At 40.0% G+C, this 24,227-nt stretch overlaps 1 protein-coding gene across 1 annotated transcript in view; it reads right to left on the minus strand.

Moving 5' to 3' along the window:
• Window positions 1-402: 402 nt before the first annotated feature.
• Window positions 403-24,227, minus strand: part of KAT2B (lysine acetyltransferase 2B) — a 44,843-nt gene continuing 21,018 nt past the window's right edge. The window contains 11 exon segments of the mRNA XM_040591420.1: window positions 403-2,409; window positions 5,524-5,608; window positions 5,706-5,769; window positions 6,073-6,109; window positions 6,848-6,962; window positions 9,632-9,775; window positions 11,289-11,399; window positions 14,585-14,711; window positions 18,792-19,000; window positions 20,410-20,546; window positions 22,804-22,929. Of these exon segments, the coding sequence (XP_040447354.1) occupies window positions 2,216-2,409; window positions 5,524-5,608; window positions 5,706-5,769; window positions 6,073-6,109; window positions 6,848-6,962; window positions 9,632-9,775; window positions 11,289-11,399; window positions 14,585-14,711; window positions 18,792-19,000; window positions 20,410-20,546; window positions 22,804-22,929 (1,349 nt within the window). The 3' untranslated portion in view covers window positions 403-2,215.

The raw sequence follows: 24,227 nt of genomic DNA on the forward strand, positions 1-24,227 counted from the left end.
TAGCCTGCCCCTATGTGTATTGTGACTTGTGAATAAAGGAGTCAAGTTGACAAAAATGAGAAAGCAGCATGAATGTGCTTTGCAGTATAAACCTGAAACTTTTGAACAGCTAAGGCAAAGAATTGTTTGAGATGCTGAGGAGACAGGAGTAACAGAACTGTAGCTCAGTACAGAGCTGGCAGTGCTACTTCAAACAGTCACAGCTTTCCATGCTGAAATCTCAGCTCAGCTTAGCACACCATTTAAGTTCCTGGTGAACTTAAAGGTTTTTTGCGTGTTTTCTAGTGTACCTGGAAGATGCACTGACTGCACGCTTGTAGACTCGCTGTGCTCAGCTGTGAAATTGCTTCAGTGTGTAATTTGCAGTGCAAGAACTAATTAATGAAAAGAGACCAAAACAAGTAGGGTTTTGTACATATATAATTTAAAACTATTCTGTACCAGTACAATATATTAATTTTACAAATGTAAAGTTCATCAGCTGTTAAAGCATTTGCAAAACCACATATCCTACCGTACTTTATTGCACAGTATCTATGAAAATATTAATTCTTAAATTAGAAAACAAATGTTTCAATATAGAAGAGACAATCTGATTGAAAGACAATAAGAAAATCTACTCTGAAAATAACAAAATTTCACAGGATACCAAGCTTAACAGGTGCATCTGTAGGCCCAATCTACAAAACTGGACTATAGCATCCCATTATCCCATTATAGTACTGGCTATTAAAAAAAAAAAATACTCACTGTACCTTTGTTATAGAACCAAATGCAGGTCAGACTAATCTCATACAAAACACTATGGTAAGTCTAGTGTTAACATTTTGAATACCTTGTGTACCACATTTACTACTTCCAGGGAGTTCCTGACATCTACTTGCTGAATTGAGTTGTGTTTTAACATTGCACAGGCATTTTGCAGGAATATATTCTTTGACACAGCACAGGACTGGGTTTTTTTCAGTCTTAGAGCTATTGAATTTTACCAGTGTTACATCTGTGAATATAAAACACCAAGAAAGAAAGTTAAATTTTTTTCACAAAAGCAATTATAATTGACAGTTACAAACTCTAGAAAATGTCAAGTGACAACTTTTTGGCCTGTACTGATCTCCATTAGGAAGTTGTGTACCTCTTAGATGTAGTGTAAGCAGCAAAATATATGTATTATATATATAAATGCTCGATTTGAAGATATACTAACGTGAGTTGTAAAATGTTAATATGTTCCTGGGTCTAAATAATCACAGTTAATAAGCACTTAGAATAAAGCTTGGTAGAAAATCCAGTTTACCACAGAGCCAAGTATATAAGCTAGAAGCTGTCATATGTTGACTTCTTTGTTGTATAATAGTTTTATCTCTGCTGAATAATCTAAAGAATTTATCAGTGAAGAGTAGTAAATAGGGTGGATCATGAAGTGCATCAAAACCTTAACTCTACTAAGCCAATTGAAATTGTCTAGTATATGCGAATCAGATTCTCTGAAGTTATTTTGGGTACTTATGTCCTGCATAAGCCAAGTCACTATGACATTACACATCTAGACAGGTATTTATTCTTTTTTTAAAATAGTGGTTATGAGATTACAATTTGTAGGTAAAGCATTTATCAAAACCCAAAATGAATAGAAAAACTTGCATCTATCAAAGATTACAGGCAGTCCTTTTTCAGAACTGGCTGCTCTTCTCTCACAGCTTCTCAACCAGCTGAGTGTTTCTTTTAAAAAATAATATCTTATAAAAAGATTCTACAAAGAAACAAGTGTTTCAGACCCCTCCCCCCACTTGTTGTTTTCCCTTACTATTTGCTTTTTTTACTGGAAAAAAAATAATAAAACTTTATCAAATAGGTACTGCATTAGGTAAGCTATAACATCTGTTGTTTGGGAATTTTCTTCGTATTCCCAAACATGTGCAATTTCCCACATGTTTTGTGGGGTTTCTGAGGCTGTAGCTGATAAACTTAGTATGAGCATACGGTATTGGGCACAGAAAAGAAATTTTCTGTAATTAAATACATTATAAAGCATTTTAATAAAATAATTTTTGTAACTTCAGTATAGTACATGTTTGCAAAACTAAAAGGGTTTTTAAAAGTGCTAAGTATTAAACACAAGCTTCTTGAAACCTTAAAGTCCCAAAACTCAGATATATAACGGCTTCCCCTGCCCATAAAGTAGGCACACTATTTGGTTGCAAAAAAGACAGTGTCACTTGTCAATTAATCCAGCTTCTTTAATTTTTGTGTAGAAGAATTTCTCCAGTATATTGGCACATTTGTAGTATTCACTCTCGGGGGGGTTGTACTCTCTGCAATTTGTAAAGACTCGCTGCAAGTCTGCCATGAATAATTTCTTAGACACGTAGTACCTATTCTTGAGTCGCTCACTCATTGTTTTGAGATCTGTACAGAAGAAAAATAGATTAACAGCGTTTGATTCAAATACTTTCTATATGCAATATCCCTTTAGACTGATTTGCCATTTAACACAAACTGGCAAAGCTAGGATTTGGAATTCCTAATTGCCTTCATCTAAGGCATGGTCCCTCTTTTAGCTCCAACAGCAGCTGAGCCCCTGGAACTAAGCAGTATTTCACTGTACGAATGATTTTGTGTAGAGTCTGGGGGTTTTTTCTTTAAAAGATTAAAGCATCATTGTTTTGTGTTCTCATATGTCTCTGAGCTTTCAGGGGGTATTAGATGTCCGTAACTAACTGCTCTGTGAGGCAAAGCTGTTGCCAGCTCTTCTCGAGGAGGCCTTAGGAGTGTAACAGCAAAGAGTTCAAACATCGCAAAACATGTATGTTAACCTAAAATCCTTGCTTCTGTGTGAACACAGCAGAGAAGAAATATCTGTCTGTACTACAAGCAGTACTTGCAGCTTTGAAAAAAGATTAAGTTTGTTCCATGCTTTACATATATTTTAATTACATCTTCAGAGTTTATAGTTATGTATCCCTTTGTAAGAGTAATGTAAGAACAAATCTCTCCTTTGAAAGCATCATACAAAACCTTTACTTACAGAACATTCTTTAAGAAATGTGTTCTTTTCTACTAAAAACAGTCATCCATAAAATACATAAACCATCTCAGTGCTCACACAATTGCTTTCCCAGTAATTCTTATCAGGCATTTAAAAATATTGTCTACATTAAAGCGTTCTAGGAGTAAGTACAGGAATAGAAGTAGTGGGAGGTGTGCTGCCATGTCTTGGCTTTTCTCACCTCAGATGCTCTAACAACTGTTTTTCCAGCAATGCTTGAGCCAGGCTTCAGCAGCACCTTTGTGAAACTAACAGAAACAGCTGAAATGGAGCAGACTTACTGCCCAGAAGCATTGCAAGGAAAGCTGAGATCAAAGACCTCCAATGCAAAGGAATTAAACCTTGAAACTTAAGATGTAAAAATACAGATGTGGGTATTTTTGTTTTGGTTTGGTTTGAATGTTTTTGTTTGTTTGGGGTTTTTTGGGGGTGGTGGTGGTTTGTTGTAAGGGAGATTTGACTTTGGTAAAGCTGAGGAAAACCCTGCCAAATTGACCAGAGGGAATTATTTAAGAAATTTTTGATGGATGCCCTCAAATACCTCATCCGATGATATATAACTTGCCATTCACTAGCGTTGCACAATATTTTGCAAAGGTTCATTCAGCTCCCATTAAGTCTGAAACATAGGTACCTACATCTAAACTAGATATCCATAGTCTGATAGTACCCAACTGAGAAGGCTGTTCAGCTCACTCTAAATCAAACACTGCCTGGTTGGTCAGTTAAATTATTCCTTTCTAACTACAGTGAAATTTTGGCCCCATCTGTCACTCAGCCATACAGATTTTGTATTGCAGATGAAAAGGACAAAAATGCAAAACTATTTCTGGAAAATAAGTGGCTGAAAGAGCACTTAAAACAGGGGGGAAAAGTGTTTATAAATGAGAGCTGACCTTAGGAGATAGTAAAAAAACCCTACAGCTATATCTCTCAAATACTGTACAATTTAGTCTGTATGCAAACATAAAGACAAATGTGTATCTCGTATGTGATAGCATAAGAAAATGCAATGCTGTTTCTTTTTAATTGAAATTATGTCTGAGCAATTTTTGTACAGTATCAGCATGCTGGCAGTGAGAGCAGAAAAACCCCAGAAGCTGATCATAAATCAAAACGTGATTAAGTTGTGCTGGGTTCCTTAGCTGAAAAAACAAGCAAAACTAAACCAAAGTCTTCAGCTTAACCCTAAAATGAGAGCTGCTTCCTCTTACTCCAACGTAATACATCTGAACAAGGAAGGGATAGACAACATTCCTACTTCAGGTTTGCCAGCCCTGGCAGTAAGTTCTTTGCAACCACTCTTCAGATTAGACAACCACCTAGACCTAGCCTCTGCTCAGAAAAGCAGACAGAAAACTGTCATGGGACGGTGTCAAGATTCTTTTTCTTTATTGCTAGAAAATACATTTGTGTCAGGGATACAGGAAGCCAGCTGCTGTTTTATAAAGTGCACATGTATTTGCCATTTGGAAATCGTAAGTTGAATATTAAAAAATCATTATACCAAAATGGTATACACAGCCTAGGACCCTATGTGAAACAACGTGAACAAACACTTTAATTCTCTGAGAAATTTCTCTGAGAAGTATTAATAGTAGCCTGCAATGAACTTGTATTTCATTCTCTAATAACGTTAAAAGCTACATGGAGGTGAACATTGCATAAACAATGAAGGAGTAGCAGGATTCTGTTTTAAATATGCTGCAATACAAATCAACACAAGCATCTGCTTAGAACAGCACTGAATCATCATTGATATTCTATGACCCAGCAGTCAAAAGCAAAGAAAAATGTTATTAGCAGTTGTGTACTTCCCTTTGCAAGTAATCCTGCATAAACGATAGCTGCATGATTTAAAAATTTTTAAAAATAAGTAAATAAACCACCTTGGACAACTCTGGCAGATCTCAAACGCAAAAGTTATCTTACAATCAGTTGCATGAAGCATTTTCCTAAATTTAAACTGGAACAAACTGTTAAGACTTCACTAGGAAACCCTGGTACATTTGGTAAAGGTTTTCTCTGTGTGATTTGGAAAGAGTAAATCTGTATTTCAAAGCAACTGAAATGCTCAGGTGTTCCTGAAAGTTTGCCCTGAGATTTTTCTGACATACCAGTAGGATCTGCAATGACCAGTTATCACACACAAGAAACATATTCATACAACTCACATAAACCAGCTCAGTCTTGAAAGTTTCTACCTGACTGCCCTGTTTTAAGAGCTTGCTAGGGCTCTCTAGGGCATACTAAGATTTCACATGTATACATTACAGATGCTTCACAAATGTCACAAAGCAGTCATAAATTTCAAACGACAGCATCGTACATTTTGGTACTTCAGAGCTGCAAGCTGTTCAGCTGCAAGTAATATGTATCTTTTAACATAAAACAATCGGATTACAATTTATCTGCTATGTCTCCAGCTATAAAGATTTTTAAACTCTATACTTAAAAAATGTTAATGGCATTACCCATGGGAAACCTTATAACTTCATAATATCCAGGAGCTTCTGTTCTCTTCACAGGTTCCATGAAGGGCCAAGCGCTTTGATGGCTCTTTGGTAAAGAAAAAAGTAAGGTATCTAATATGGAAACTCTATATTGGAAATCATTTAAAAATTGTTACAGAAGGTAAACTAGAACTAGCACTCACCTTCACTTGCTGCAGGATGGTTTTTAATGTGCTGTAAAGTTGATCTGGATCCTTGGGCTCCTTACTTGAAAGAAAGTATGAATACATGAAGATTAGCTTGAATCCCTTATCTTCATTCCTATGATGAGCATCCTACCTAAAAAGAACTCCAAAGTTTCAAGCATTTTATGGAAGAAATAAAATGGGAAAACACACACCCCGCAAAGGAAAAAAAAAAATCCAACCAAACCCACTTAAGTACTCATCCCTTGCAGATTATTTATCTATTTGCCAATGGATTTAAAGAAATATCAAATGACGTTGTTTAAAGACTTTTCTCAAAGGAATCTCCAAACCGCTTCAACGTTTTACTTTGTGCAGCACTTACCCTCTTTCTTTTCCACTCGGTTTCCAGCCAGTCTCTCCTGTACGCCAACAACATGAGAGGAAAGATTACATGGGAACTACAGTAGGTCAAAACATTGAGTTATCGCAGCTCTAAAAAGATAAGCCATTTCAGCACTGCTGCAGTAAAATGGATTTGTTTTAATACAAGTTACTCCTAAGGAAAATCTAGCCTACAGCCCCATTCAATTTCCTAAGGCCTCTTCTTCCAGACTGCTGAAAAGATTCTAAAATACTCCTACATTAAACACTTCAGTAATTCAGCGCATATGTTACCACAACCTCTGTAAAGAACAACGATGTCAAAGTTATCCAGTTTGATTCCCTAGAGTCAGAGAATAAAGTGCGGAAAAGCACAGCTGAAAAAAATCCCCCAAAAGATGATACTTAAATATTCTAATTCTGGTTTGTCCTGTAAGTCCGTGTGTAGCATAGAACTCATCCTAGTAGAGAGTGCAGTGCATACCAGTGGCGTCAGAGGGAAACTGCTGACTACACTGTGACACAAATCACAGGGGGATCACATAATAAAATTACACACATGTACATAAAAGAGGATCGGCCTGGGATGCCTTGGGGAAGTCTTGAAGACAGCAGTTGTAAGGGAAACATAACAATCTTAATAGAAATCGAATCAGCAGACCCAAACGATTCCATTTTAATCAAAAAGAAATACGTGGCTACATTAGTATTTCTAGTCCTGGACCCTTCTTGGGCTGTTCTGCTTCTGTTATACATTAAAAGAGGTTGATACATACTAATTCCAGGAATGCTTTCTATAGGAATCTGCCGTACTCCGTCTTTGAAGCAAGAAAGGCCAGGATAAACTTTCCGTATCTGAGCTTGTTTCCTTTCTATGAGCTTTTTAATGATCTGTAATAAAGCAGCAGAGTAAACAAAAAATAACTGATTTGCTCAAAAGTAACTCAAAGGATTAATGCAGAACTGTGATGAACAGAAACGCTCTTGCTTCCTAACCCGATGGTCCTTCGAGACCCACCGAAGCTGGTAACAGAGGTGGGCTACCTGGACGAAGACTGGTTCTGCAGATGAGGCTACCAAGTCTCTCAGCTGCCTATTTAGGCACAAATCTGGAAGAAACTGAGTCATTGCTTGCCGTATTGATCACAAGCTGCACAGCTCCTGGGAAGGTGGCAGCAGAGGTAGGGAAGGAAATTTCCTGGAAGCAGGTTTGGGAACTGGCTCCGATTCTAACAGTTGGTGCTTCTGAACTGCTTCATCCTAGCTGGTCAGAAATTTCAAGGCACATACTGAATGCACCTATTTCAATGTACATACGTGTTCATATTCCAGAATTTTAGAAATACCTGTTCACTTCGAAGTCTCCATACAACTATAGGAGTTTCTCAGATATCAGTCAGAGGTACTTTTACTGAAAATTTTCTCTTGAGGAAGTCAGAATGATGCCGCTCTTTGGAACCAAAATTCTGTTCTGCTTGTAAATGCCAGGAAAGGCTTTTCCAGTTCTGGGGTACACTCTGTTCTGCTTTGCAATCTCATTACCTCAATTCTAAGTAATTTGCTTTGGTGCTCTCGGTACACGCTTAGACGCTTCCCTAAGCTTTGTGTGTCCTGAATATGTCACTTTCAAAATGGCTTGCTTCGTAAGTGGGAGTAAAGAAACGCACAGCCATTCAGAACACCATAGTTTGAGAGACTATTTTCTTTGGAAATAATGAAGATGGATGTATTTTTATTTTTAAGGAGCTTCACTCCCTCACACATGGTCTTTTCTCTCGAAGAATAGGAAAAGAAAAAAAATCAGACTTCCAATAGAGGTTACAAACGTTAAGAGAAATGTAGTATACCACAGCACCACGGCCAGATTCCAGCATAACGTCAAAATACTTTCAAACTAATTACAAAATCCACTTTAAACCCCTTCTTACAATTTAGGAACTAGTGGCTGGCTCTTCCTGCTTCAGATGAGCTGTTCATTCAGTAACACTGATTACTAACGAGTCAGCAGGTCACAAAGCTTTGCCTAAAGGGATTTTTCTTATTTTTTAGAACGACTGTAAATAAGCTACACACCAGGTAGTGCAAACTCACAAATGGTGGTTCTGTGACCAGTACCCAGGGTCGGGTGACATGGTCTTAGCAGCCATAGGCATATGCTCTGACTCTTTAAATAAAAGCTGAGATCCCATTAAAAGCTTCACTTCTAAAAGGAGAAGACTAGAAAATTCTGATGTCTAGTACTGGCCCATACCAGCAGCAAACCAAATCAGTACCTAATCTATAGCATCAATGCTCAAAATTCCACTTACGTCCAGGTATCATCTTCATTGCTTTTGATTTGAGCTGACAAGCAAACATTCTTCATAAAGCTGCAGACTGTGAGGGCCATTTCTAAATTTCCTCGGAACAGGGAGAATAAAAACCCTGATCCTTGTTTTGAGTGTCAAACAGGCAATCCTAAGATGCACTTCCAAAGGTGTATATATTTATTCTTTAAGAAAATACAACAGCAAGAAGCTCTCTTTCTAATAATAGTAGACCTGAGATGGGTGGAGGACCAATGCACTTGAGTGTTTCCAAGCGCTTTGAAACAATATGGACATCCCACCAAATCAGAGAGTGAAGAATGCAAAATAACGTAAACAAAAATTGTAAACGAAATGTATAGCACTCAGATGTTGTCTTTCTTTCTGCAGTCACGGGCCACATAGTTATATTGGAATGAAAATAATTGTTCCATAAAGGAGCATTTTAACACAATAAAAAGTCATGAGACTTGACCAACCTTGAAAGAACCAATTATCCTTGTAACTTGTATATCTTTAAAAACACACAAAGGTATTTAAACACAACTTGAGATGTCTTAATTCTTTGACTAATGAACTATGCTATAATATGGAATATAATTTATATATTTCTATCATAAATTTACCTTTAATTTATTATGGACTAAACAAAGAACATCCCACTTGAACTCTGCTATTATATGGAATATAATTTATATATTTCTATTATAAATTTATATTTAATTTATTATGGACTAAAGAAAGAACATCCCACTTAAGCTCTAAAAAGGCACAGCCTGGAAATTTAAGACAGCCCACCCTTGACTGGTATATTAAAACAGTGGCAGAAAAAGTAATCCTCTTTCTTTCAAGTAGAATACAGGGCACGCAATACAAACACTCCATTCAAAAGTCACTCTAAAGTACACTACTGTCATAGAGGGGGGAAAAAAAATGACAAAGCTGCAGAACAAATCAATCTCACAAGATTTTGCTTAGTATCATCTATGACAAAATTTAGCTATGAAATACTCCTCAAAATACCAGTACTTTTCAACACTTCTGTCATCATAAAGTTAGTAAGGTAGAAATTAATGTTTCAGCTGCAAAATTATAGCACTGGGACCTCAATGAAAGAATTATTCTACCTAATAGAAGTACATATTCCAATATTTTAAGCACCAAAGCAAAGACCAAAGCTAGCCTGGCACTGACTGAATTTTGTCTAAACATCTGAATACATCATAATAATCAGTGTTTCATTTCAGCCTTTACCTCTTTTTGCTTTTTAATGATGACAGAAAATTCCGTGTAGGGGATCCTTGGATTTAATTCACATCCCATTAATGTGGCACCCTCATAATCCTTGATGTAGCCAACATATTTTGCTTTTGGTACTTTAATATCTTTGGAGAAGCCCTGAAGAAGAAAAAAGCTCAAGTTGTCATGATGCCATTTTCCTTTTACATTTGTTTTAATTGAGAGGCTATGATGATTTAGAACTAAATTCATTATAATGTTAAAATACAGACAATACAACAGGACGAGTTACAGACCATGGTTAATAGTGTCGCAAACACCTTCTCATGGGAGTCACTTGATACAAGAATAGTTAATTGCTTATATGCATAGGAAAACAAGGGAGATAGGGAGATTAAGAGATGGTCAAAAAAGATTTTTACTGTGTATAAATTTCCTGGATTTTTCAAAATATTTGCTATTTTAATATTAAAGGATGCTAGTCTTGTAGTCATCAGTCAACCAAAATTGCTCTGAAGTCAATGAAATACAGTAATTTTATAACAAGAAAACACAATATTTTTTTCCAAAGTTATACCACAGTCTTCATACAGTTCAAAAGTTAACTGAAAAACAAACCCACAAAAGAATTAGCCAAGACAATAAAAAGCAGCATAGGACTCTCCCTTTTGGCTGCATTTTATTCTTCTGTTACAGAGGTTACAGCCTCAGTAAAATGCAGAAACCAAACCAGGACTTCTGCCTCAATTTACCATCAGTGGCTTCAGACTTACATGGAGACTGGGCACCTTCAAACTGGGGAAGGGACATTTCAGACACAAAAAGGGTCTGTCTGCACAGCCGCGTCACAAGCCCCGCTTTTATTCATTTTGAATGTGTGAAGAGCAAATTGCATCAGTTTTATATACAAAATCACAGAACAGCTGCAGTTGGGAATAGACTTAAGGAGGTCACCTAGCCCACTCCCTGCTCAGAGCAGGTCTCATCAGGTCTGGTTGCTCAAGGCCATGTCCAGTCTTGAAGACTGCCAAGGACAGATTCCACAACCTCTCTGGGCAACATTTTCCAGTATTTCACCACCCTTAGGACAGGAAGAAAAAAAAAAAAACCAACTTCTATCTAGTTGCAATTTCTCACGATCCAATTTCTGTCGCCTGTAGTCCTATTGCTGTGCATGTCTGAGAATAGCCTGACTCCATCTTCACTCTGCCATCTGACCAGATAGTTGATACCTGTTTAATCTACCAAATCTGATTTGACAGATTAGACATCACAATCCTTCCTGAACCTGAACCTCACGCTTCAAATCAGGAGGAGCTGTGAGCACAGGTCAGGTAATTTCGAGTCTGCCACAGGTATGTCTGGGCTTTTCTTACGCCTCTTACAGCATCAGTGAACGCAGTGAATGAATGAAGCAGCAGCCAACCCATATTTGACTGGTTTTTACATCTGCTAGGCCACACACCTATATTCAGGTGATTCCATCGAAGTAAAATGCATTATAAGCTAATACCATTACACAAGATGAATACAGAGCACGTTTGTAGATAAAAAATACACACATAAAATTGCACTATGCATTTTATCCAACTGCTTTGTCAGATCTAGCTTTTTAGTTCATCACTGCTAGGTGTTAACTTCTTGCATCAAGGAACTTCTTACATTGACTTACTTGTTTTTTGAAGTAGCCGATAGCGTATTCATCTGCGTACGTGAGAAAGTTGAGAATGTTGTGTTTGATGTGGTACTCCTTCAGATGGTTCATTAGGTGAGTCCCATAACCCTGTGTGAAACGTACGAGGAGAAAGCCGTTGCAAAGCCTTTGGGGACTGCACACATTAGAAACTGTGGACTAAGGGTTATTACAGACTGTTTTTCAAAACGCAGTCTTTCCTCTAGATCCTGTTTTAAAGATTTTCTCCTAACTATACTTGGTGAAGCAGCCTCAAGATAAAACCATTTTCAGCCTTGTTCCCCTTGTTCCCCAACAGGGAACACAAAATACCACATTTTCTTGTGTCTGATTCACTTTTAATCTAAAGGAGACCAAAACCTAGACTCTGTAGGGGTAAAAGCATGGCTCTACAGAGGTACATTGTCCTGGAAGCTGTAATTGAAGGTGCAGACGTTATTTTTTTCCTTTTAAGTTAGATATCAACTATTAATGGTCACATATTTCACCAATAGCAAAACTACGTATATTTTAATAATAGAGCACCCTTTCTTAGCCGTATCACTTGGAAACTTCAAAAAAGGAGGAACACCATTCTGAGATGCGTCCCCTGTTTCACTGTGTTCTGTGCACCTGTAGCAGAAACAGCCTTTGCCTCAAAGATTTTTTCATCTGAATTTATCACAGGGCATAAGAGGGTATAGTGAAACAGTTATTACCATAATAAGCAGCAGAAAATTATTGAGTCCACAATCAAATAAATAGCTATGCCTTCTGACTGCCCACAGGAATAATTTTCATTTTCATTCAACCCCAAAGTAAACAAGAAGTTCCATTTATTCACAAGTAAGCTATAGTCTTCCTCTTCTGCCGTGAGATGAAAAAATGTGAAACAGACAGGAAAGCCCATAATAATGTGTTGCTTCTGCATACATTCCAATTCTAACATCATGGAGACTAACTGGACACTTACAGAAATACATACGGAATCCTTCTGGGTACTTTGTTCTTGAAAACCGGGGAAATTTTCACTTACGTACATAAGCCAGAAAAATAAATCAGAAAATACATACTTTTGATTCAAGTCACAATTTAATAGCCCCAAACATGGAAACAGCCAGATAAAAGCAAGTTAGGTAAGTGCTGAAGCTTAATACAAAAAATGTAGAAGTGACATGTTTTCTTTAAAGTCCTGCTAATCTAGGTATAAAATTTGTGTCCTTCCTTTCCAGCTAGTGTTTGGCGCATCTGGCATTCAGACCTCATATTTGAAATTGAGACCCCTCATATGTGTAAAGATAAGTACTTCTGAATTTGAGGAGGCTCTTAAAGCTGTATGTTCACTTGTTCAAGTGGCACACATCAGGCACAGCATCAAATATACAGAAGTGGTTTGACAACTGGCAACATGTTAAGTGGTATAGCATTTCTTCACACTCAGAAGCGCTCAAGATAATGAAGAGACTTTCTAATTGCAAATCTGAGTTCTCAGATTCTTTGAAGAGGACAAAAACTCTGAACCGAAATTTTTAATGAAAAATATTTTCCTTAAATGCAGACTAGCCAACGCACACTAACTAGCCAAGCTCCTCACTTCCCTTCTCATCAGCAGGGAGAAAGGGACAGCATTTGAAAGACTGCCTTTATTTACACCTGAAACACTGCAACTCATCCCAGTAATTCTCAAGAACCTAATCTCTGACAAAAAGCGTCAGCTTTGTGTCTGAAAGAAATTCCAGCAATTATGATGGCAATTACTTCAATCATTTTTTGCTGACCTATTATTTTTATAATCTTCACAGGATTCATTCATTCTCACAAACACTTGCCAAAAGTCTAACAATCCTAAAAGGAAACTAAGCCATGTACAGCAAAATTTAAAAGAATTTTGTAACATGGGATCAAACTATCTCAAAACCAACCCAACTTTTAGATATCACATATAAAGGAAAGCAGTACCCATATTTCTTAATCCAGCCACAATCTCAATTAAAATAGGAATTTATTTTTCCCAAGAGTAGGCAGCTCATCCATGTGTGAACATTTCTTTTTTTCTCAGTTACCCGCTGGTAGGGGTCACCTTACTCGGACAGGAACATGGGAAGGTAAATTTTCAGACAGAGTCAACTGATTCAGCAAGGCACCCAGAGGGTAGCAGAATAAATTGTGCATTATGTGTGCATATGCAGCCTCGAAGGCTCTCTGATCGGTCAGATTTATTTGCTCTATTATATTCTGAAAGGTTATTCCTGGAGAATCACAACACACCTTTGGCAGCCTAACTTTGGCAGTGTAGTGCAGTAGGTTGTTTTAGTGGAATTAAAACACCCCTTTTATCAACTAGTCAAGCTTAGAATAGATATAACTTAAGCATATTCCATTATTTTTTGCATTTGCTAAAATGCCTCGGATACTCTTATGACAGACCACTGCTAACCGTAAGGCAACGTTCCTCTAACACCAGAGCTGAATAAAATCAAATATATTCCAAGTACAAACAGCTGTCACAGGCTTTCAATCCTGCTCTGTTATCCTTCCACAGCCAGAGGTCTTCCCTTCAAAACAAGGCACACAATTTCTGCATGCTCAACTGCTACAAACTCTGAATTAACCCACCCCTCGGCTCTTGCAGTTTCAACTGAAAAACATGAAGCTACAGCACCATCTATAGGCAAAATCCCCAAAGTCACAGTTAGATCTACCTGTAGTCCCAGGGAAAGCAGAAGGGATCTCCTGTATTCGTAGTGATCTATATTTTTTCAACACAGCTGCTAATTCTCAACACTCGGAGAACATTTTGTAAAATTAACTCAAAAATAGAGTGTATAGAATAGACCACGCGCTTATTTTGAGATGCAAAACTATATCTAATTTATAGATAGATATTTGATTGTAGTCATGTAATCATGACGAAGTGATTGAACACAAATTACAGTCACACACAAGCAATACTTGTTTCAAGTCTAACCACGAGGTGTTACACTACACAGAGGCGCAACTGCTGGAGACAGAGGAGTGAACAGTCCAAGAATGGGAGACTACTGGCCCCTGTTGTTGTATTGAGAAATATTTTATTTCTTTAACTACAAGTAATCCTACTATTACGCTGACAATTCTAAATCTGCACATTTGTTTAGGTTTTGTGTATTATATTCTGAATCACTGTATCTTTCAAACTCTATTTTTGTTTGGCAACTCCGCAATATATTCAATGTGGCTAACAAAATTAGGAGCATGTGCTGTAGAAAATGGGACTCAAGTACATTTAATAAACTCTAGTTGAGCATTATTTTTACCTTGACTTGCTCATTGGAAGTCACAGCACAGAAAACAATCTCCGTAAATCCTTGGGAGGGGAACATGCGGAAGCAGATACCACCAATAACACGACCATCTTTTATTAACGCAAGGGTCTTGTGTTTCCTGAGTAGACAAAAACAACAGTCACTTTAATTCAAGCACATAGTACATCAAATGCCGTTACCTACCTTTTTTCAGAAACTTGACTCGCTTTTTTCCACAATGCTAATGCAATTGTATATGCCTCTGTTAAGTTAGCTGCTTATATCTATAGAAGAGTTGCTATTCTAACACCATGCTTTGAATTTACCGTAAAATTAATCATGCACGCAGCAAGGTCCTGGCCTCGCCAAGTACTCCTAGATACTAGGGTAATGCCCAATAAATAAAGAGTTGTATTGCTTTCATTGAGTCTATTGCTGACAGTTATGCCATTGCACAGTTCTCAGGATGATTTTACCCTGACTACATTAGAGATTAATGGAGTTACAGGACAGTAAGTCCTCTCTAACGGATTCCTGTTTCCTTGCATGCACTCTCTATAGCTAAGCTACCAGTTTCAAATGCAGCTGATGATGCAAGAAATGATATTTGTTATTTCTAATGACCCTCTCTTAGTGGAATCAAGACCAGAATAAGTATCTATTTCTGTTGCTCTTACACTGACTGCCAGGAAACCGTAACAAGGTGCAACCTGAACTCCTGTGTCAAGGACTAAAATTTTAGTGTAACCCTCAAGGTCTGGAAAGATTGACACTGCACCCATTTTCTAGATTATTCAATACATGGTATCATATAAATACAGTAAATTTACAGAAGACATCGTTTTTGGGGTAAAGGTTAGTGCGAAAAGTGAGCCCTCGCCATAAACAGTGGTCTGAAGAGTAGTTATGTTTTATGTGCTACCATTGAAGGAGATTTTATACATTTTATAAGTACAAGAAAAAGAAGAATATATTTTAGTGCTTTTTGTTTGTGGAATGACAGCACAAATGCAGTAGTTTGAGCTTTTAATTTTGTTTACTCATGTCTGAATTGTTTAAGTAACAAGATTCAGTAAGGATGGGCGTTTTGGAAATAAGAACATTAAAGGCGATAGTAAGTAAGGTAATAACTGGGAAAAAAAAGAGATTTGGGAAGAGAACTGTCAGACTCCAGTATCTCACATTTGATGCAGGTTTGGGGGTACCCACTGTTTAGCACGGGTCTCCAGTGTGTGTGTCCCTGGAGACTCACAGCAGACGCTGGGGTACCCTGAGCTGCCCAGGCGATGTGCTTCGCTCCCTTCGGGTCAATGTTTGCCTCAGGCACACAGAGGAGGGCATTTCCCAGCTGTTGCAATATCCGTACCTCCTCCTCAAGCACAGACTGCTCTCCAGACACATATCTATACTGAAGAGCACTTAACTACCAGCAGTTCCTCTCAACCTGCTAGAAGAGTCTTTCCCAGTAGGAAGTACGGGGGAAAGCCATGACTCAGCACCACTGCTTCAGAAATTTGCTTTGCTATTTGGTTACGAGGGAAGGTGGCTTTCTCAGCCAGTAGCCCCTGCTTGAGACCATAATGCTGCTCCGGCTCCTAAACTCAGACAGGATCCCGGCGCTGGCTCTCTCTCCCAGCTGAGCACCTCTTACCCCCACACAGGAGAGGTAAAAGAGAGTGGGCTGGTGCTGGCCCTCACCAGACAAGTGCTGTTCCTCCCTGAACAACCCAGGGGAAGGCCCCAGGATCAGTCTCTTGTGCCCACAGACCGAGCCCCCGTCCAACAGCCCCCAGCACTGGGCTGCTTGTGCTTCGGGGCTGGCACAGCCCCAGCAGCAGCAGTGTTTGCTGGCACCAAGAGAATATGGCTGAGGGAATGCCAGCGAGCCTGAACGCAGAGGGAATGGTTCCAGAAATGTTTTCCTAACCGCTGCAGCTATAATATAACACTGGGCACAAAGACAGGCACTGATATCGCTGGTGGTGGAGACAGGTTCTGCCACAACCAGGCTGCAGTTGGCTGCGATCAGCTCAGTCTGAGCTCCTCAAGGTCTCTGTTGGCACAAAGCAACGAGCCTGCCCCCTCCACTGCGAAATGCTGCAGTCAGTGCAGTAAAACCCTAGCCCAGGGGTCCCCAAACTTTTTAACCAGGGGGCCGGTGCGCGGATGCAGTGGCAGGCAGCCATCTGCGGCTGCTTGGTTTCCCCCCCAACCCCTGGCAGGGGTGGGCGGGGGGGTCTGTAAATACCTGGGGCCGGATTGAGGACCCTGGGGGGCCGTATCCAGCCCGCGGGCCATAGTTTGAGGACCCCTGTCCTAGGTTGTTATCGGGGACAGATTGTTCAGAGGCAGAAATTTTGGGAGAACACACTGTTGAAAGGAAGCAGACCCTGTGAGAAACGCAATGCTGGAAAAGTGGACACTGCTGAGGAGAACCTCCCTTCATGCTTGAGCAGCTGAGGCACAATTCAGTCAGGACACTGGGCTAGGTGGAGGACCACATGCAAACTGTGGATGCTGCTACAACCAGTGTGTCTCTTTTCAAGTGCTTGCAGTGTAAAGCTGCACCCAAAGCAAGCCAAGAAGCTTGCACTGATCAAGAGAAAAGCAACGTGCTTGGGTGGATGAGGAGTGATTTCTCCCATGCTGACTTAAACATTGCTGTTTATACAAACATAGAATTGTTTAGGTTGAAAAGACCTTTAAGACCATGAAGTCCAACCATTAACCTAGCATTGCCAAGTCTGCCATGAAACCACATCCTGAAGTGCCACATCTACATGCCTTTCAAATACCTCCAGGGATGGAGACTCAACCACTTCCCTGGGCAGCCTGTTCCAATCCTTGGCACACCTTTTGGTGAAGAAATTTTTCCTAATATCCAAGCTAAGCCCCACCCTGGCACAACTTGAGGCCATCTCCTCTTGTCCTATCTCTTGTTACTCAGGAGAAGAAAGTGACCCCCACCTGCCTACAACCTCCTTTCAGGTAGTTGTAGAGAGCAATAAGGTCCCCCCTGAGCCTCCTTTTCTTCAGGCTAAACAACCCCAGTTCCCTCAGCTGCTCTTCATAAGACTTGTTCTCTGGACCCTTCACCAGCTTCACTGCCCTTCTCTGGATGCGCTCCAGCACCTCAAAGTCTTTCTTGTAGTGAAAGGTCCAAAGCTGAACACTGTTCTTCATAAATCACACAAGTTCTCATCAAAAAACTTCAGTCTCTGCTGCCATTTGGTGCAAGATCTCCACAGACGATGGAGCAGCCTGCAAGTTAGTATGGGCCTGGAAACCACTAATAAGCGTCATAATTACTTTCTGACTTTCAGTTCTAACATTAAAAAATATAAGATAGGTAGAAGCCTTCCCCACAGGCCCACGTCCCTGTATCAGGTTTGTGTGGCAAGGTTTTGGTAGCAGGGGGGCTACGGGAGTGGCTTCTGTGAGAGGATGCCAGAAGCTTCCCCTATGTCCAACAAAGCCAATGCCACCCAGCTCCAAGACGGACCCACTGCTGGCCAAGGCTGAGCCCATCAGTGATGGTGGTAGCACCTCAAGAAGGGGTCTGCGGGGGAAGGGGGGGACCGCAGACTGGAGCAGGGCAGGGTGTGGGGACCCTCCCCCTGAGGGGGAAGGAGCGGCAGGGACAGCCTGTGATGGACTGACCCCAGCCCCCTGCATTGCTCAAGGGTAGGAGGGAGAGAAACTGGGGAGTGAAGTTGAGTCCAGGAATACAGCAGGAGTAGGGGAAAGGTGTTTTAAGATTTATTTTTTATTTTCTCATTGTCCTACTCTGGTTTGATTGGTAATAAAATCATTTCCCCAAGTCAAGTCAGTTTGGCCCATGACGGTACTCGGTGAGCGATCTCTCCCTGCCCTTATATCTTAACCCATGAGCCTTTCGCTGTATTTTCTCTCCTCCGTCCAGCTGAGGGGGGGGGAATGGTAGAGTGGCTTTGGTGGGCACTTGGTGTCCAGCCAGGGTCAACCCACCACAGTCCCACAACAAGAAGTCACTTGTCATTAATACAGCCACCGAGATAGTATTTGGGTAGAATCCAATTAGATTACCCAGGAGTTAATGGGAGCCTGAAAAGATGGGGAAAGGTTAGCACAGGCAGAGCTGTCCTCCACGCCACCTCTGCTGGTCCCTTCCTACATTGCTCTGGCAACCAGCACCACCCTCTTCGTCTCACCCCCTAAACCCCTCTCCAGCAGTACTCACGGATCAAAGACCAAGCGTGTGATGTACTCCTTGGGCATTCGAGGCAGCTGATGGGAGAACACATTCTGCAAACCAACCAGCCACATCATGATCTTCTTGTTGGGCTTCTGGTTCAGCGAGTTGCCAACTACGTGGAACTCGATCACCCCCCTGCGCTCCTCCAGCCTCGCCGCCTCGTCCCGGGCCGAGTGCGCCGAGAGGAAGTTGGTCTGCACCACACAAAAGAGGAACAAAGTCACGTTTTCGAGATTTCACATCCTCTGATGGAACAGCCTTAAGCACACACCCTTCTTTTTTCCAAGCCATCTTTTTTAAAAAAATAGAGCTACCAATGATTAACTTTTTTAGCAGAAGTGACACCATCAAATAAGCTGGATGGAAGTCTATACTATAGCATACAAAGGCTTATTCAAACTTCTTTTCAGAAAGATTCGGTAACAACAGCGATGGCTATGACTCAAGAAGTTTCAAACTCTCGAGGGACACACTCATCCAGTTGAAGCCTATGCCCCTAAGTCTTCATATTTTCTTTAGTCCAGCCAGCTTGGACAAAAGCAGTGGATTTGCCTACACATACTGCAAATCACGTATTTTAATGGTGGTACAGGCAAAGCTGTATTTTTTTTCATTTTAGTAGTGTTTTCCACTATCTATGCCACTATTATATAAGCCTAAAAAGAACATTTTAATGCCTACTGATTTTGCTGTTATGTATCTAGGAATGCATCCATATATTTGAAAGGAGATTAATTTTTTCAATACAGACGATTTATTTAACTTTTTTTTCCAGATCACTTTACAATGCCAAAACATCTCTGCATGCACATACTGTTTACTTTTTAGAGCAAAGTTTGGCTGCTGTGTTTCTAGTCACTGCCAGCCCCAACAGCCAGACTGGCACAGCATTTGTAATACGCAGAGCCATCAGTCACAGTATATAGTTTGAGTAAGAAATGTAGGTGGGGTTCCAAATCTTCAGCAGTCTCTAGCTAAACCTTGGCAAACAAGAGCTGCTGGCAAAACACAGCCTGGCGAAGGAAACAGAAGGACGAAAAGCCAGCCAAAAAAGAAAAAGCAAAAAAAAAAACAAAACTGTGCAATTCTGTACATGGCATAATTCTGCAATTCTGTTTGTTTTTCTCTTCCAGCAGAAAAAAAGAGCAACTGTGGAAGATGGAGCAAATAACTGTATAGATCAGCCCTTCTGCACTAACAGAGGTTTTAACTTTGGATCTTTCATTCTGCTGCAATATTTGAACCCCATTTACCTTAAGAACTACATCTATGACTAATAATACTCTGGAACTGTTGTGTAACAGAAGTACCTTGCAAAATAACCTGGAATCCACTTTTTTTACTATCACTAGTTTCCAATTCTCTTTGCAAACAGTACACAATGCGTAAAAAAAAAAATCAGAACTATTCACGTTAATGATGCATTTCATCAGCATTTTTTTCTCACCTAATCATACTCTTCAAACGTCTCTATTTTTCTTATTGACAGCATAGCAAGTTTTGTGGACTCGTAGCTTACAATACTCTGTCCATGTGGAATATTTACTAAAATCACACCATTTACAAACAGACCATTGCAACACCAGGTCTATATATTTCTTACCTCTGGCCCAAGCATTGCTGCAGGATCTGTAATTGTTGACATTACTTCATTGATTAACTCAATAGGAATATCTCCTACAATCCTTGGTCTTTTGGAATCCTCCAGAGAATAGGGTTCATTATTTTTTCTCTTTTCCCCTATAAAAAAAAAACAGGACAAATTAGAAACAATGAAATTGTTACAGACTTACATTATGAAGTCTAGGACTTATGCTATATTCTCTAGTTTGTATGTCAAGTTTTGGGTGGTTTTTTTAATTCCCTATAGAAAAGGAGAAAGAGAAGTATTGTTTAGAATTCATTTATTTATCACTGCTGTAATTCTGTCTTTGCACTGGGATATTAGCATGAAGCAGGATGAATATACTTCTCTTTCTCCTATGCGTTTGCAAATTCATAGTGAAACTATTCGCTTTTCCTTTTTGATTCAACATTTTCTGCAGTGAACCTCCGTGCTGCTTTCTTGGAAGGTCAGTGCTCAATACAAAAATTATAGCGAATACTTCTAGGTAACATGAAATCCCATTTCAGATTCACTGGAATTAAGTACCCATTATAGAATTGTTTCACCCTTTTTGTAAGCTAAGCAGCACATACAGTCAGATGTCATACATATTTGACTTAGAAAAATCCATTGTATTGGGTTTGCGTGGCAAGGTTTTGGTAGAAGGGGGGCTACAGGGGTAGCTTCTGTGAGAAGATGCCCGAAGCTTCCCCTGTGTCCAGCGGAGCCAGTGCCAGCCAGCTCCAAGATGGACCTGCCACTGGCCAAGGCTGAGCCCAACAGTGATGGTGGTAGCACCTCTGGGATATAACATTAAGAAGGTAAAAAAAAAACCAAAACAAAACAAAAAACCAAAACCTCTGCGCAAGCAGAAGGGAGGAGTGAGAATATGTACAACAACCCTGCAGACACCCAGGTCAGTACAGAAGGAGGACAGGAGGTGCTCCAGGCACTGGAGCAGAGATTCCCCTGCAGCCCCTGGTGAAGACCACGGTGAGGCAGGCTGTGCCCCTGCAGCCCATGGAGCTCCATGGTGGAGCAGGTACCCACCTGCAGCCCATGGAGGAGCCCACACTGGAGCAGGTGGGTGTCCGAAGGAATATGGTGACCCATATGAAGCCCATGATAGAGCAGGTTTTCTGGTAGGACTTGTGGACCTTTGGGGGACCCACACTGGAGTAGTCTGTTCCTGAACGACTGCACCCTGTGGAAGGGACCCATGCTGGAACAGTTCATGAAGAACTGCAGCCCATGGGAAGGACTCACATTGGAGTCCTTCCCCTTTCTGTAAATCCAGGTACACAAAACCCTTTCCAAATGCTCGCTAAGCCCTTCACAGATAAAAAAGTACATTGAATTTCCATGCATGATATTACTCACGCATTTAGTCATTCCATTCTTAATCAGTTTATTATTGTTTCTTCTAACTGCCTGAAATAGGAGACTTACAATTTCATTAATTCTCTTAGAACCCCTTTAAAAACTGGTTCTGCATCTGTGGTGTTTCAATTCTGTAGTGCCAAGGGCAATCCCAATGATGGCTCAGCTGCACAAAATGATTAGTTCATCAATTCCATATTTCTTTTCAAACTCTCAAAAAAGATAATTTATTTAGTGACTACTTACTACTCATTTTGTTGATCTGTAATTAAAAAAAAGTATCTTCTACTCATTCCCACTTTTAAGACCATTTCCCAACCTGTCCCTCAAAGAAAGCTGAAGTTTAGGAGCTGCCTTAAGTTCCTCTGTAGTGAACACTGAGGCTAAGAATTCATTTAGCTTTTTCTTCTTTCTTGAGGACTCACTTTACATAAGCTCACGATCATGTGTCTGACCTACAAATTTTCTTGACAGGCTCATTAATCCTGAGGTGTTTGGGAAAGGATTTATTTTTGAGAATTTATGCATTTGACAACTACTTTTCCCAAAAAACTTTTTTTTTTTTTTTTTAACCTGACCTTATTCAGGTTTTAAATTTAAACCTGGTTGGTGTGTTTGTGCTTTTCTTTATTGCTCAACTGTATGCAAGTTCAGCACCTTAAAAGATTTTTAAAAAAATATGCAATGGCTTCTTGTACTCTGTCTTCATTTAAATGAAACATTTTTTCATGGCTCATAATACATGTGCTCCAAGTAAAGTATTTTGCAACACCCTCTGACACCAGCAGACCTTTCCACTTTTTAACTTAATTCAAACAATATTTTTTTTTCAAATACAGTTGCCATTTATGCTAGTTAAACATCACCATAGTAGGGAAAAGTATAAGCATGCATGTCATTTAGCAAAAACACATCAAGTTCACTACTGCAGAGTGAAGGCAATGGTCACCGTACACCACAACTACTGATAACATTAACAGAAGGTGAAAAGCAAGCCTCCCTCTCTGTTACCTAGGTTTGGGTCAAGGGCAGAAGAAATTTTGCAAGCAGGACTCATACTCCCACTGTTGGGTTGCTCCAGAGACGAAGGACTTGCACTGTATGAAACAGATCTTGCCACAGGAGGAGGACTGATAACTGCAAAGGCATAAAAGAGAAACAAAAATATCAGGACACAGAACCCTGAAGGACTGTCACAATGATGGACCCAACTTCACACCCACCACCTGACAAGTACCAGCTAACGAGCAACAGAGCAGTGCCACCAGTTCACAAGCAGAGGCATGAAAGCTTTATCTCAACATATTTTTCTAAACTTCTACCTAACGAGGCACTGTATTACTGCTGGATGACAGAGGCTGCAAATAGCAGGCTTTATTATTCTGCAGTGCTGAGCACAAGCTAAGAAAACAAACTTCCTTCACATACCTGCCAAGCCTGCTGGTGTTTAGCTTCATGAAAAGGCTTTTTTGGGGGTCTATTGAAAAGCAAAATCTCATCACTCAGCTTCAGCCATCCACTTTAACAGTGTTCAAAGGCTGGTTGGACAAATCAAATGCAATAAAGGGAGAAGCTGTTGCACCAGCCAAGAGCATGAAACTATTATTCTAAAAGGCCACAGACTAACATCTCCCTCTCGAATATTAAAAAAAACCCACCAACATTCATCCCAAATCATCCAGTTTTCATTTGTGTGAAGACTTTTGGCAGGTGAGCAGGGAGTTGAGGTGAAAGCTTGTAGTCTGGACACCTGCAGTCTTTCTCTTTGCATGCCTTTATCCCGGTGTAATCACCAGCAACAGCTCTTTTGTACCACATTCATACCAAGAACCCAGTGCTGAAGAGGTAGACATTAAAATGAAGTACTGCAGAAATGTACATGATAGAATGAACACTGAGAGCAACACAACTTTAGAGTTGCAATGAACTTGTGCCAAAGGTGTAACTCACCAGCTCACGGTGCAGACCAGGAATGCCTCACAAAAAAAGTATGTATCTGTCACAGTGGAATTTCTCTGCTACTCTAGGAAAATCATTACCAGATAAAGGGCTGACACGATGGTTTTGTCAACTGATAATCACAATTGCTTCAAATACGGATTTGTTAAAAAATACTGAATTAAATAGCTGAAAATTGAAGTCAACCCCTGAGCTGCATAAATGGATTTTAAATAGTTTTGAACAGGAAGGAGGAGGAGAAGGGGAAACTGGAAGAAAATCATCAGTGTCTCCGTGCAATTTTAGGGATGACTTAGATCAGTACCCTAACTGAGGAGAAGTGAATAAAGCTGCAGCATAGCTGATGAGGCACATCAATAAGAAACAAAGCAAGGAAAAGCTAAAAAAAGCCAACAAAATCAAAGGCATGTGTAAAGGCAATGGAACATCTGATGTAGAAGGTTCTTGCTTTCCTATGCTAGGTCCCTACATCCCTG

The sequence above is a fragment of the Falco naumanni genome, chromosome 4, assembly GCF_017639655.2.
Source record: "Falco naumanni isolate bFalNau1 chromosome 4, bFalNau1.pat, whole genome shotgun sequence".
Taxonomy (NCBI): domain Eukaryota; kingdom Metazoa; phylum Chordata; class Aves; order Falconiformes; family Falconidae; genus Falco; species Falco naumanni.